This window comes from Sapajus apella, unplaced genomic scaffold, assembly GCF_009761245.1.
Source record: "Sapajus apella isolate SASKATOON/1434 unplaced genomic scaffold, GSC_monkey_1.0 scaffold12, whole genome shotgun sequence".
Lineage (NCBI taxonomy): Eukaryota > Metazoa > Chordata > Mammalia > Primates > Cebidae > Sapajus > Sapajus apella.
Genome location: NW_022436952.1, coordinates 8,795,753 through 8,810,326, shown reverse-complemented (window position 1 = coordinate 8,810,326; position 14,574 = coordinate 8,795,753). Strand labels below are relative to the sequence as shown.

The 14,574-nt window shown below is 51.9% G+C and overlaps 1 protein-coding gene across 8 annotated transcripts in view; it reads right to left on the bottom strand.

The window, feature by feature from the left end:
• ABCC3 (ATP binding cassette subfamily C member 3) overlaps positions 1-14,574 on the bottom strand; it is a 53,529-nt gene that overhangs the window by 8,911 nt on the left and 30,044 nt on the right. For 2 of the 8 annotated variants that reach the window (XR_004269583.1, XM_032280027.1), the window contains exons 16-26: positions 14,371-14,497; positions 14,108-14,284; positions 9,898-10,065; positions 9,390-9,579; positions 8,197-8,311; positions 7,900-8,044; positions 7,595-7,802; positions 7,095-7,405; positions 5,494-5,693; positions 5,213-5,339; positions 3,284-3,385 (exon numbers count right to left, since the gene is read on the bottom strand). Coding sequence is in view for 4 of the 8 variants with exons in the window: in XM_032280027.1 (XP_032135918.1) it covers positions 3,284-3,385; positions 5,213-5,339; positions 5,494-5,693; positions 7,095-7,405; positions 7,595-7,802; positions 7,900-8,044; positions 8,197-8,311; positions 9,390-9,579; positions 9,898-10,065; positions 14,108-14,284; positions 14,371-14,497 (1,870 nt within the window). In the remaining 4 variants the exon portion in view is untranslated. Of the gene's footprint in view, positions 1-3,283; positions 3,386-5,212; positions 5,340-5,493; positions 5,694-5,823; positions 5,941-7,094; positions 7,406-7,594; positions 7,803-7,899; positions 8,045-8,196; positions 8,312-9,389; positions 9,580-9,897; positions 10,066-11,251; positions 11,280-14,107; positions 14,285-14,370; positions 14,498-14,574 lie in introns of those variants that run through there. The other 6 variants (XM_032280029.1, XR_004269584.1, XM_032280030.1 and 3 more) reach the window with 6 other exon arrangements.

Below are 14,574 nucleotides of genomic sequence, written 5' to 3'. Positions count from 1 at the left end.
ATAGCTCACTGTAACCTTGAATTCCTGGACTCAAGCCATCCTTCTGCCTCAGCCTCCTGAGTAGCTAGGACTACAGGCCTGTGTCACCACGCCTCACTCATTTTTTTAAAGAAAAGTTCTGAAGCGACTGCTTGCTGCGTTGACCAGGCTGGTTTCTAACTCCTAGCCTCCAGTGACCCTCCTGCCTAAGCCTCACAAAGTCCTGGGAATACAGGCATGAGCCACTGCACCACACCTTATGTTCCTTGAGGTGCCCTCCCTGCCTGCCGTAACTCCCCCCTCGTGACCTTTACCCATTCATTGTTACTTGGTGGCAGCATAGTGCCAGGCAGTGGGGACACAATGGTATCCCCACTGAAACAGTCCTTACCCTCATGAGAATTACGTTCTAGTAGAGGGAGGCATGCAATCAGCAGATAAGCAAATCTATGCAATGTAAGAAGTGATGAGTGCTACAGGCCAAGAAGTGCTTAGTGTTGTTGCTTTATACGGGGTGGTCAGGGAAGGCTTCCTGGAGGAGGCAAAGACTTTAGTAAAGAGCTAAAGGGGGTGAGGGAACAAGCCAAGTGGGCATCTGGAGGAAGGGCATGCTGGGCAGAGGGAACAGCAGGCGTAAACGCCCCTAGGTGTGTCCTGGAGCACAGCGGTTAAAGGCGAGAGTAAGGGGCTGAGGTAATGGTGGCCCCATCATGTAGGGCCTTTTAGGTCATTTTAAGGACTATGTTGTTGTTGTTTTTTTTTAATTTTTCTTTACTCTGATTAAGATGCAAAGCCATTAGAGGGCTGTGCACAGAGGAATTACGTGATTTGATTTTTTTTTTTTTAAATCTCTGGCTGCTACAAGCAGAATAGACTAGCAGGACATAAGATGCTGGTGGCTTTGGGACAGGACTGGCTACATAATTTGGGAGGCTCAGGGCAAAATGAAAACCTGAGACTTCTTGTTGAAGAATGATGGAGAATGTCAAGGTGCTGACAACAGAGCCTTACTCTAAGTGCGCAGCCCTTCCGGGAATGGAGACCCCGTGACTGCTCAGGCTACGTTCCCATGGAGCCAGCCCTGCTTCGAGGCAGGAGAAACCACGTGGCCAGCGGCGAAAAAGCAGAGCAGCCGGCACATCCCGGTCTTTCAAGGAGGCGTCAGCGAATAGAACATGCCATGGGGTTGAGGGAAGATGTTTATAGGATCAGAGACAGGAGCCTGGGTATCCACGCAGGAACTGGGCTGTTAGACGTGAAGCAGGAGAACTAGAGTGAGGGGTGAGGGGTTGGAGGGTGATTCCTGGGGAGGGCAGGGGCAGGAAAAGCCAGGCTGGGGTCAGGCAGGCCAACTGACGGGGGCAAAGCAGGCCATAGAATCCACGAGGACTCCAAGAAGGAGGGAGAGGTCATTTTATTGGGACATTGCTTAGAGGTTGAATTAGATGAGAACAGAAAAGCATCCCCTGGATTTGGAACCAGGAAGGTCACGGTGAGCTGTCTCCGGGAACGAAGGTCAGAAAGAAGACTGTGGGAGGCAGATGAGATCAAGGCTGATGAGGAAGCGGAGGGAGCTCGTGGAGACCACACTTTAAACCATGCTTCATGACAGAAGAGAGCAGAGAAATGGGGCAGTGGAGTGCAGCGGGGAGGGCTCACGTGTGTGTCTGGAATGGAAGATGCGATGGAATATTTTTGCATGTGGATGGGAAGTGTCCAACAGAGGGAGCAAGAATGACGGAGATGGAGGGTGGGACTGAGGAAGCCAGGTCCTCAACAGGCCAGGAGAAGTGGAGGGCTGGACTTTGAAACAAAAGGGGTGAATATTGCTAAAAATGAAAAGATGACGATGGTGAAGGGGACACAGGCGGGTTTAAAGGCCGAGAGGTAGGAGGCTGAGGGAGTTCACATCTTAGAATCTACTTTTTCATGGGTGTCGGGCAAGGCCAATGGCCAAGCAGGAGGGAGATGTGGAGTTGAGGGCAGAGATTACTCAAAAGAAGTCTTTTGGAACGTGAGGACACCGGCTTCTTGGGGAAGCAAAGTAGGAACATTCAGCCACGGTGCATGGTTATAAACTTCTCAACTCAGTGATTTTTCTCCTGCAAGGATTTTTTTTTTTTTTTTTTTTTTTTTGAGAGAGTCTCTTGCTCTGACACCCAGGCTGGGGTGCAGTGGTGAAATCTCCGCTCACTGTAACCTCCACCACTCAGGTTCAAGCAATTCTCCTGCCTCAGACTCCTGAGTAACTAGGAATACATGTGTGCACTACCACACCCCACTAATTTTTGTATTTTTAGTAGAGATGGGGTTTCACCATGTTGGCCAGGCTGGTTTTGAACTCTTGACCTCAAGTGATCCACCCGCCTCAGCCTCCCAAAGTGCTGGGATTACAGGCGTGAGTTACCACCCCCAGCCTCCTGCAAGGTTTTAAGTGCTCGGTGCAGGCATGAAGAAGGCAGATTGGTGGGCTAGCGGGGTGGGGTTTTGGAGGTGAGTACAACAGAGAGAGGAAGAGAAGGGCAAAGCAGGTGAGAGCGCTTGTGTCAGTGAAGCATAGACTCTAGGCTGGCCGGGGAGGAAGGTGAAGCCAGAGACGCTGATGGACAGACACACAAAGGCGAGTCATGGGATTGGGGGTCCCAACGAAGACAGACTGCTGAGGCAGTGGGGGACTTGGAACATGAGAGAGAGGAGGGATAGGAGCGTGGTCCAAAGGTGGGATGCTTGATACTGATGCTGCAGCTTTTGGGCATGAAGCGGTCTGAAGTGTGAGCAAGAGAGGGGGCGGTGGAGAGAAAAGTCTGGGACCCCCAGTAGGGGACACCTTTTTTTCCCCAACAAAGGGCATGCTGCTCCACCTTCACTCCTTTGCCCAGGCTGGTCTCTTTGACTGGAATGCTCACCTTCCCACTGCCCATCCACCATCTTACTTAGTTTACCAAAGCCTGTTCATCCTTCTCATCTAAGCTCGCCTCCCCTGGTCACCCCAGCCGGAGGATCTCCCTCATCTGCCCTCTCCAGTGCGCCACGCCAGAGCTCTGGTCATCCACTGCAGAGCCGTGCAGTGTGCCTCACCCCTCCCTCCACATCACAATCTCCTGAGGGCAAACCCTGTCCTGCCGACTCACATCTCTCCACCTCCTAGCACAGGGTGTTGGCTGATGCTCAGTGAGGGGTGGATAGATAAATGGATGAAGAGCCCCATACACAGCTGGCCCTGAGGTTTAGGGAGGGAGGGCCACCAAGCTTTCTTCCCCAGCCACTTCAGATTCCCCTGCCCCTGGCCCATCCGGGTACCCACCTCTGTCTCTGTCTTGCAGTACTCCTTGACTCTCTCCACAGCCACAATGTTAGACTCCAAATCTGACATCATTCGTATCATCCAGTTCAGAGCAAGTGTCACCTGGCCAAAGGGACTGGGTTATCAGTATGGCGATCTCCCCTCCCCACAGCAATGGCTTTGGAAGGAGTTCAGACTCCTGGATCATGTGCCTATCAATGGACTCCTAGCCCATGATGACCCAGGTGGGCCTGGGTCAAGTCCACAGTCATGCCAGCTGGGGCTGTGATCATGAACGGCTCCCTTGGGCAGTGACAGTGTATACTTAACCAAGGACCACTTTGCTGCAGTTCCTCAAACATTAATATGTGTAAGACTTCCCAGAGAATGCTGTTAAAATACAACGCAGGATTCCACAGTCTGAGGTGGGACTTGGGACCTGAGATTCTTCATTTATTTTTATTTTTATATATATATTTTTTTCAGACAAAGTTTTGCTCTTGTTGCCCAGGCTAGAGTGCAGTGGCATGAACTTGGCTCACCGAAACTTGTGCCTCCCGGGTTCAAGCAATTCTCCTGCCTCAGCCTCATGAGTAGCTAGGATTACAGGCATGCGCCGCCATGCTCAGCTAATTTTGTATTTTTAGTAGAGATGGGGTTTCTCCATGTTGGTCAGGCTGGTCTTGAACTCCTGACCTCAGGTGATCCACCCGCCTCGGCCTCCCAAAGTGCTGGGATTACAGGTGTGAGTCACTGCGCCTGGCCGAGATCCTTCATTTCTAACAAGCTCCCAGAGGATGCTGATGCAAGTGGCCCATGGGCCACAAATGGTGCACCAAGGAGTCTTGATCAAAGTGCAGAGTCCTGAGCCCATCCCAGGCCTACTGAATCAAAATGTACATTTTAACAAGTTGATTCATATGCACACTGACGTTTGTGAAAAACTGACCTTTCTGGATTGCTTTTTGTTTGCCAACGTGTTCAAGACTTGAGCCACCTGAGGCATTAAAAATGTGATCTGCTTTACAAAAATTCCATTTGCAGTTAGGTGACTCTTTGGCAGAGCAGGCTGGCCTAGGGATGGTCTGCCTGACCTGCAGCTCAGGAGCCTCGTCTGTGTACTTTCTCTGCAAGCATGTGAACATGAGGTATATCCCAGACCTACACTGTCCTGACCTCTATCACATGAGCCTACAACTTGCCCAGAGACAAGACAAATTCTGTTTGCCCTTTGGGGCTAAGCTCCAAGATACTCCTCTGTGCAGTGATGTGATGATATTGGCTCACTGCAACCTCTGCCTCCCAGGTTCAAGTGATTCTCCTGTCTCAGTCTCCCGAGTAGCTGGGACTACAGGCATGCACCACCATGCCCTAATTTTTTGTTACTTTTAGTAGAGACGGGGTTTCACCACGTTGGCCAGGCTGGTCTTGAACTCCTGACCTCCAGTGATCCGCCTGCCTCAGCCTCCCAAAGTGCTGGGATTACAGGTGTGAGCCACTGCGCCCAGCCCTCCTCTGGGCTTTTAAAACATGTTGTTTCTCCAGTCACAAAGACCTGCTCAGCCTGCAGCACAATCCCTGCCAATGGGGGTCTCTCCAGCTTGACTGTGAGGTATCAGGTAAGGTCGCCTACTAAGCAGGAGGGAGATGTGGAGTTGAGGGCAGAGATTATTCAAAAGAAGTCTTTTGGAACGTGAGGACACGGGCTTCTTGGGGAAGCGAAGTAGGAACATCCAGCCATGGTGTGTGGTTATAAACTTGTCACTCAGTGATTTTTCTCCTGCAAGGTGTTTTGTTTTGTTTTGTTTTGTTTTTGCTCACAGTCCTTGAGAGCAGCCCCTGTAGCTGATACCCATACCGGGCAGGGAGGCGCACTCGGGAGATGCCTAGAACACTTGAGTGGTGTCTGTCCCAGTGGTGGCCCTGCCCTGGGGTCCAGGCCCTTCGTACCTGCAAGGAGTAGGACACGGAGAGACCCACCAGCCCTGGGCTCAGGCTGCTCCTCCCAATGACAGCAAAGAGCGCAGCAAAGAGCACCACGCAGTTCCCCACGAACTCCACTCCGATGCTCAGCCACCTGTGGGGGATCAGATGAGGACGAAATGGGGCAGGGGCAGGGGCAGGGAGGGGGCAGTTTTCTGCTTCGGGGAAAGGAAGCACAAGGACCCCTAACACCAGAGAGCCTGGTGGGAATTCCTGGAGGAGCAGGGGCGAGGGAGGCGGCCTCTGACCGGTTGGAGATGATGTAGGGGTAGCAGCTTCTCTGGTTGGTGTCCACCTTAGCATCACTGATGACCTCAAAGTCCTGGCTGCGGTTGTAGGCCCGGATGACACTGGCACCAGTCACTGTCTCCGAAAAGTGGGAGTAGATAGGTGAACGACTGACGGATTCTAGCCGCTTCAGTTGTCGCGATGTGGCTGCATAGAAGCGCTAATGGAGGGAGGAGTTTGGGGTCAGGGCTGTGGAACCCCCAATTCAGTCCTGCCTATCTCTGAACTCATCCATTTTCAGATAGTCCTCCCGGCCAGCCTCACTCCCACCACAAGACATTCCCCACGACCTGGGGCCTTGATGTGTCATTCATTCCTTCCCTCTGATCGTCTCTGCTTCAACCCTACAACAACGTGGCTCTGCCTCCAGTTTCCATCCTCTCCCCTATGGCCTAAGATAGTCAGGACTAAACACGATGTATATCTGATGCTCCCCAGCCCAGCACAGAGCGCAGCCTAGAGCATGGTCGCTATGCCCAGGTGTTGAACATTTATCCACAGGAACCAACTCATTTCAGAACAGGAGTTCAGGGTCTGCAAAAGCCTTTTACAGTTAGCTGCATCTGAAGGTTATCAACTCATCTATGTTAAACACATGCATACACATATGTTTAGATATAGATAAAAAGAAGGAAAGGATAATGTGTCCCGAACTATTGTCAATGTTTTATCAGAAAACAGCCAACGGGAGGGCCAGGCACAGTGGCTCACACTGGTAATCCCAGCATTTTGGGAGGCCAAGGTGGGCATATCACTTGAGGTCAGGAGGTCAAGACCAGCCTGGCCAACATAGTGAAACCCCATCTCTACTAAAAATACAAAAATTAGCTGGGCATGGTGGCGTGTGCCTGTAATCCTAGCTACCTGGGAGGCTGAGGCAAGAGAATGACTTGAACCTGGGAGGCGGAGGTTGCAGTTAGCCGAGATTGTACCATTACACTCCAGCCTGGGCGACAAAGTGAGACTCCATCTCAAAAAAAAAAGCCAACAGGAAAGGCCCAGTGCCAGCTACAATGTATAAGTATTTCATTTTTTTTTTTTTTTTTTTTTGAGACAGAGTTTTGCTCTTGTTACCCAGGCTGGAGTGCAATGGCGTGATCTCGGCTCACCGCAACCTCTGCCTCCTGGGTTCAGGCAATTCTCCTGCCTCAGCCTCCTGAGTAGCTGGGATTACAGGCACGTGCCACCATGCCCAGCTAATTTTTTGTATTTTTAGTAGAGATGGGGTTTCACCATGTTGACCAGGATGGTCTTGATCTCTTGACCTCGTGATCCACCCGCCTCGGCCTCCCAAAGTGCTGGGATTACAGGCGTGAGCCACCGCGCCCGGCCAAGTATTTCATTTTATTCTCACACCAACCCCGTGAGGAAGCTCTATGAGCTACTCTATTTTACAGGTGAGACAAATGAGTTTCAAAGAGGTTAAGTAACTGATGACTGTCCATTACAAAACCCTGCAATGCTGGTGGCCTGAAGCATCCCACCCCTGCTGGCCCCGCCATGTGAACACCCCGCCCCACACCAGCACCATGCCCACACTGGGGCCATGCTCACCCCGCACCTGCACCAAGGTGTAGAGCACAGCCAGGGGAAGGATGACCACGGTGAAGAGCGGTGTGCTGGCCACGATAACCACAAGAGTGGAGATGGCGTTGAAGAAGGAATTGAGCAGCATGAGGATGGCAGGGGCCAGAACCTCATCAATGACATAGATGTCCTTGGAGAAGCGGTTGAGGATGCGGCCTGAGGGTGTGGTGTCGAAGAAGGACTGTGGCGAGCGTATCTTGTTGTGCAGCAGGGCCTGGTGCAACACACGGCCAGCCTGGATGCCACCCACTGCCATAGCCATGGCCGACAGCATCACCAGGAGCCCTGTTGGAGGAGGCAGAGGGCACTGGCTCACCTGGACTAGGGAGTGGGCATGAAGGGGCAGAATCACAGACACATGTTGACCAGAGACGGTTAGGGAGGCTTGGATACAGGGCATGGTTTGGGGGACCTGGAAGCCCAGAGAAGAAGAAGGGATGTTGGAGCCCCTTCTGTGCACCCCCACAGGCTCACCTTGCAGAATTCCTAAGGTGGCGTAGACACCCAGCCTTCGGGAAGTGTTGTTCTGTCTACTGTCTGTCATGGCATCATTTGTCCAGGCACTGAGCCACACATTGGCCCCAATGGCGGCTGCACTTTGACCCGCATACAGGAGACAGATGGCCAGCATGGTACAAAGCCCCACAGCCTTGGCATAATCCCAGAACACACTCAGCTCCACCTGTAGGGAGCAGCCATGGAGGTCAGGGGCAGGGGACTCCAGAAGCCCTGGGGCTGCCTGTCTGTCCCCTCCAGCCCCTCTTGCCCCACTGACTCACAGTGCCGGTCTCTGCTTTCTCCTCTTGGGTCAGTGTCCCATTTGCCTTCGCCTCTGTCACCTGCACCTTATCTGATGGACCCAGGCGCCTCCGGGGTGCAGGCTGACCCTGTCCCTCCCCATCTGAGGACAGGGCACTCAGCTGTCTGTGGAGGCAGCTAGTCAGGCCCAGGGAGGGGCCTCAAGCACCCCCAGGACAGAGGCTGGAAGTGTCAGGGAGAAACCTGCACCCCACCTGGCAGGGCTTGGGGAGCCCTGACCCAGCCTTCCGGAGGGCTGGGAGCTCTCAGGAGCTCACCTCATAAACTGCTTCTGGACTGCAAAGGTGACTGGGTCATTGTCTGTCAGATCTGTGTGGTTGCTGAGTGTGTCTTCAACCAGCAGCACCTCCTCATCCTCCACACCTTCTAATGCTGCAGTGGCGTGGGAGGAAGGAGACAGAGTTCAGCTAGTTCTCCCCACGGGCGCCTGGTATCTCCCATTCCCCACTCCAATGAAAGGGGCTCTGTGGACAAGCATGAAAATAAAATGAGGGGTATTGAAAGGACAACAAGAAAGCCTTGGGTTAGGCAATAAGGAAACCTTCCCTTCACGAATTATGGAAAAGGACTCAAATATTAGGGTTAGGAACTTGGGCTTTGGAGTCAGACTGGCTGAGCTTAAATCCCACATCCTTGGCTAGGCGTGGAGGTTCATGCCTGTAATCCCAGCACTTTGGGAGGCCAAGGTGGGCAGATCATAAGGTCAGGAGATTGAGATCAGCCTGGCCAACTAAGTGAAACCCCATCTCTACTAAAAATACAAAAATTAGCTGGGTGTGGTGGCAGGTGCCTGTAATCCCAGCTATCCGGGAGGCTGAGGCAGGAGAATTGCTTGAACCCGGGAAGCACGAGGCACAGCACTTGGTAAATGCTCAGACACATTGGCTGTACATATAGCCATAGGCGAGAAAGCCCAGGAAGAGGTCTGTGAGCCGATCCACAATTGCGGGGCTGGGGAGCTGGGCCTGGGCAACGGGGAGCCAGGGGTGTGTTGTGAGCACAGAGACTTCAACAAGCTCCATGAGGACTGTAATTTTTGGTTTTCTCCCTGCTATATTTTAGTGTCTGGAACAGTGCCTGGATGTAGTGATTGTCCAATAAATTTGGTTGATAAATAAATGGCTATGCCAAGCACTTGCACGCTTGCCAAACTATTTATCCGTGAAGCAGCCTTGCCATTCAAGCTGGGCCTGGGCCCTCCTATGCTTTCAACAAATGGAAAACAGGCTCTGAGACCGGGGCTGAGGATCTGAGGTCCCATAGTTAGGGTGGAGGAAGCAGTGGGACTCGACAATGTCCAGTTTACTTTCCCGCTGGCGACCGTCACACAGATGGCCCAGGTGCCCCAGAACCTTCCTGGCACGACACTAGGCCAGTCTAGACACTCAGAGACCCCAGACAGCAGGGATGCTGAGGGCATGGGAATCAGAGGGCCAAGGATGGCAGATACCGGTCCGGCTGTCCTCCCAGTGCTCTTGGTCCTCATCGGGGGCATAGTTGCGGAGAAAGTTGGCAAAGGAGCCATTGCACTGCAGCAGGGCTGGGTAGGGGCCCATCTCAGACACCTGTCCATCAGCGAGCACGATGATGAAGTCTGTCTGGGGCAGGAAGCTGATGCTGTGCGTCACCAGCACGCGTGTCTGGGGAGAAGGCGGTAGGCTCTCACCCCACCACCCTCCCAACACACCCGTGGCACAGGCACAGAGCCAGAGTGAGTGTGAGGTGCACCAGGGAGGTTGGACAGGCACGTGGGTGACTCACCCTGTGCTTGCCACAGCCTGTTCAGAACCTTGTGGGTGGGGGAGTTGTCCCCACAGATTTCTCCTGATGCCCAACCCACATGCCCACTTCTCGGGTCCCGCACACCTCCGGGTCTCACCCAAACCCCTCAGCCTCCCACCAGCTCTCTCTGTGGGCCTCAGATTCACCTTAGCACCTTAGCCTCCGGCAGGCCTCACCTTGCCTGCCAGCACACCTTCTGGCCCGATGACGTGGTCAAAGATGTGCTTGGCCACGTGGGAGTCCACCGCAGACAGTGGGTCATCCAGCAAGAAAATATCCGCATTACTGTAAACAGCTCGAGCCAGACTGACCCGCTGCTGCTGGCCCCCAGACAGGTTAATGCCCTGGGGGAGGCAGGGGTGGGAGAAATGGGATTAGACAGGAACGGGGAGACAATGGCCTGTCCACTGTTATTTGGGATGGCAGACTGGTTTTTTTTTGAGATGGGGTTTCACTCTGTCACCCAGGCTAGAGTGCAGTGGTGCGATCTCGGCTCACTGCAACCCCTGACCCCCGGATTCAAGCAATTCTCGTGCCTCAGCCTCCCGAGTAGCTAGGATTGCAGGCGTGCACCACCATGCCTGGCTACTAATTTTTTAAATACTTTTTTATAGAGACAGAATCTCTGTATGTTGTCCAGGCTAGACTCGAACTCCTGAGCTCAAGCAATCAGCTCACCTCAGCCTCCCAAAATAAAGTGCTGGGATTACAGGCATGAGCCACTGTGCCTGGCCAGAACTGCAGACTTCTGAATCTACACTTCATGTGAGGCCTAGTCTGTCCCTGCAATGCTGTGAGGGACAGAGGAAAAGGTAGGTCCTCCTGGGGCAGGCAAGGCCATTCTGCTCCTTTGGTCACCACCCTGCCCAGCTTGGTGTCCTGCCCAACCCATGTATGGATGAATGGTCACACAAATGTGTATATACATATAATGAAATATCATTCAGCCTTACAAGGAGGAAAATTCTGACACATGCTGCAACATGGATATGCCTTGAGGACATTATGCTAAGTGAAACAAGCCAGTCACAAAAAGACAAATGCTGGTTGATTCCACTCACATGAGGTACCTAGATGATAGGGTTGAAATATTTGTTCCTTCCAAAGTTCATGTTGAAACATATTCCCCAGTGGGGCAGGATCGAGGGGAGGCCTTTACCATGTGATTGGGTCTTGAGGGCGGAGCCCTCATGAATGGTTGATCCATTCATGGATTGATGAATGAATGGTTGATGAATGAATGGGTTACTGGGGAAGTGGGACTGGTGACTTTATAAGAAAGGAAGAGAGAGGCCAGGCATGGTGGCTCATGCCTGTAATCCCAGCACCTTGGGAGGCTGAGGTGGGTGGATCACTTAAGACCACCCTGGTCAACACTGTGAAACCCTGTCTCCATTAAAAATACAAAAATTGGCCAGTGGTAGTGTTGTGCACCTGTAATCCCAGCTATTCAGGAGGCTGAGGCAGGAGAATTGCTCGAACCTGGGAGGCAGAGGTTGCAGTGAACTGAGATTGTGTTATTGCACCCCAGTCTTCTTTCCGGGCAACAGAGTGAGACCTTGTCGAAAGAAAAAAAAAAAAAAAAAAAAAAAGAAAGAGACCTGAGCTGGCATGCTTGGTCCTCTTGCCATGGGAGGCCCTGTGTGGCCTTGGGACCCTGTAGATTCCCCATCAGCAAGAAGGCCCTCTCCAGGTGCGGCCCCTGGACCGGGGACTCCTCAGCCTCCATGACTGTACAAAATACATTTCCTTTCTTTGTGAATTACCTAGTTTCAGTTATTCTTTTATATGCAACAGAAAATGGACTAATATACTAAGTAGTCAAATTCCTAGGAACAGAAAATAGAATGGTGGCTGCCAGGGGCTAGGGGCAGTGGGGAATGAGGAGTTGGTTAACCGGCGACAGTTTTAGTTTTGCAAAATGAAAAGGTTCTGGAGATTGTTTGCACAGCAGTGTGAATGTACTTAACACTGCTGATCTGTACACTAAAAAATGATTAAGATTTTTTTTTTTTTGAGACAGAATCTTACTCTGTCACCCAGGCTACAGTGCAGTGATGCAATCAATCTTAGCTCACTGCAACCTCCACCTCCTCAGTTTAAGTAATTCTCTTGCCTCAGCCTCCCAAGTAGCTGGGACTAGAGGCACACACCACCACACCTGGCTAATTTTTTTGTGTTTCTAGTAGAGACAGGGGTTTACCATGTTGGCCAGGTTGCTCTTGAACTCCTGACCTCAAATGATCCACCTGCCTCAGCCTCCCAAAGTGCTGGGATTACAAGTGTGAGCCACCATTCCCAGCAAGATGATATATTTTATGTTATGTGTATTTTACCACGGTTAAAAATAATTAATTAAAAAGCAAAGGCCCAAACTTTCCCCAATGTTCCACGCCTTTTAGAGTAAAGGCCAAAATCCCTGGTTTTTTTTTTTTTTTTTTTTTTTTGGGACGGAGTTTCGCTCGTTACCCAGGCTGGAGTGCAATGGCGCGATCTCGGCTCACCACAACCTCCACCTCCTGGGTTCAGGCAATTCTTCTGTCTCAGCTTCCTGAGTAGCTGGGATTACAGGCGCGCGCCACCATGCCCAGCTAATGTTTTGTATTTTTAGTAGAGACGGGGTTTCACCATGTTGACCAGGATGGTCTTGATCTCTTGACCTCGTGATCCACCCGCCTCGGCCTCCCAAAGTGCTAGGATTACAGGCTTGAGCCACCGCGCCCGGCAAGGCCAAAATCTTAACCAAGGTAATCAGGGTTCCCCATCACTCTATCCTTCCCTCCATTTTCCAACCTTCAGTCATGCCAGAGAACCCCAAGGTCCCACACAGGGCTCTATAGCCCCAGACAGAGCCTCCTGCTCCAGACAAGGCTCACACCATCTCTTTGTTGAGTTCTCTGTTTTTCAGTGAGGATTTCCCAAGCTACCTTAACAATTCAACCCTGCAGGCATTCCTGTATTCCTTCCCTGCTTAAGTTTTTCCACTGAGCATTTATCTAACATATCATATATAGTACTTATTTATCTTGCTGATTACCTATTCCTGCCACTAGAATGTGTCCTATATGAAGGTAGAGATTTTAGCCTGGTGTATTCACTACTGTATACTATTTCCTGGAATATAGTGGTGCTTAATATATGGTAAATGAATGAATAGATAAATGATGAGCTCCTCCTCCTTAGTTGTTAAAATTCAGCTCAAAAGTGGTGCTTAAGGCCGGGCGCAGTGCTCATGCCTGTAATCCCAGCACTTTGAGAGGCTGAGGCAGGTGGATCACTTGAAGCCAGGAGTTCAAGACCAGATGGGTCAACATGGCAAAACCCTGTCTCTACTAAAAATACAAAAATTAGCTGAGTGTGGTGGTGCACGCCTGTAATTCCAGCTACTCTGGTGGCTGAGACATGAGAATTGCTTGAACCCAGGAGGTGGAGATTGCAGTGAGCCATGATTGTGCCACTGCACCCCAGCCTGGGTGACAGAGCAAGACTCTGCATCAAAAAAAAAAAAAAAAAAAAAAGATGCTCAGCCAGGTGTAGTGGCTCATGCCTTTAATCCCAGTATTCCAGGAGGCCAAGGTGGGAGGCCCAAGCCTGGGCCACATGGTGAGATGCTGTTACTAAAAATATTTAAAATTTAGCTGGGCATGGTGGCATGTGCCCGTGGCCCCAGCTACTCAGGAGGCTGAGGGGAAGGATCATTTGAGCCCAGGAATTCCAGGCTACAGTGAGCTGTGATCTCACCACAGCACTCTATCCTGGGCAACAGGTGAGACCTTGTCTCAGAAAGAAAAGTGATGCTCTTCCTTATGTGGGCTCCCTGCTGTGGCCTGCCTGTAACCTGCACAGCCTTCAGCCTGGACCCTAGAATATTCAATAGCCCCTAGTTGTTCACTAAACAGATCTGTGTGAGGCCGGGCAGGGTGGCTTATACCTGTAATCCCAGCACTTTGGGAGGCTGGGGTAGGTGGATCACCTAAGGTCAGGACTTCGAGACCAGCCTGGCAAACCAACATGGCGAAACCCCATCTCTACTAAAATACAAAAATATTTGCGAGGCCTGGTGGTGCATGCCTGTAATTCCATCTACTCAGGAGGCTGAGGCAGGAGACTTGCTTGAACCTGGGAGGAGGAGGTTGCAGTGAGCTGAGATCATGCCACCGCACTCCAGCCTGGGTGACAGAGCAAGAGTCCATCTCAACAACAAAAACAAAAATAAAAATAAAAAATAAACAGATCTGCTAATAGTGCTGTTTCCCCAGTGCTTGGCACAGAGTTGGGCATAATGTTACACCAATGTGTGAATGGATGGATGAATATATGGACCTGGGCTAGGCTGGGGGGCAGCTCTATGCGCTAGCTCCTCAGGGATGGGAGAGGATTCTGTACCTTCTCTCCAATCTCTGTCTGGTCCCCACCAGGTAGCATCTTCAGGTCATCTAGCAAGGCACAGGCCTCCAGAGCTTGCTGGTAGCGCTTGGGGTTCAGGGCTTGGCCGAACAGCACGTTTTCCTGAAGAGTGCAGTTCTGGATCCATGCCTGCTGGGGCACATAGGCCACGGAACCCTGGCCACAGGAGAAGTTTACCTCGGGGCTTTGCCCCAGGCCTGGCTGAGCCCCACACCCTGCCCAGGAGACCCTACCTCTCTCACCTTCACGTGCACTGTGCCTTCTAGCTTCTCCATCTCTCCTAGCAGGGCAGACACCAGCGAGGACTTCCCACAGCCCACAGACCCCACCACGGCCACCAGTGCCCCTTTCGGGACCTGGATGTCTAGGCTGGGGGGCAAGGAGCCCAGGAGTCCAGTTAGAGGCAGGGATCAGGGTTTTGGTCTCCAACCCTCCACCGGAGAACC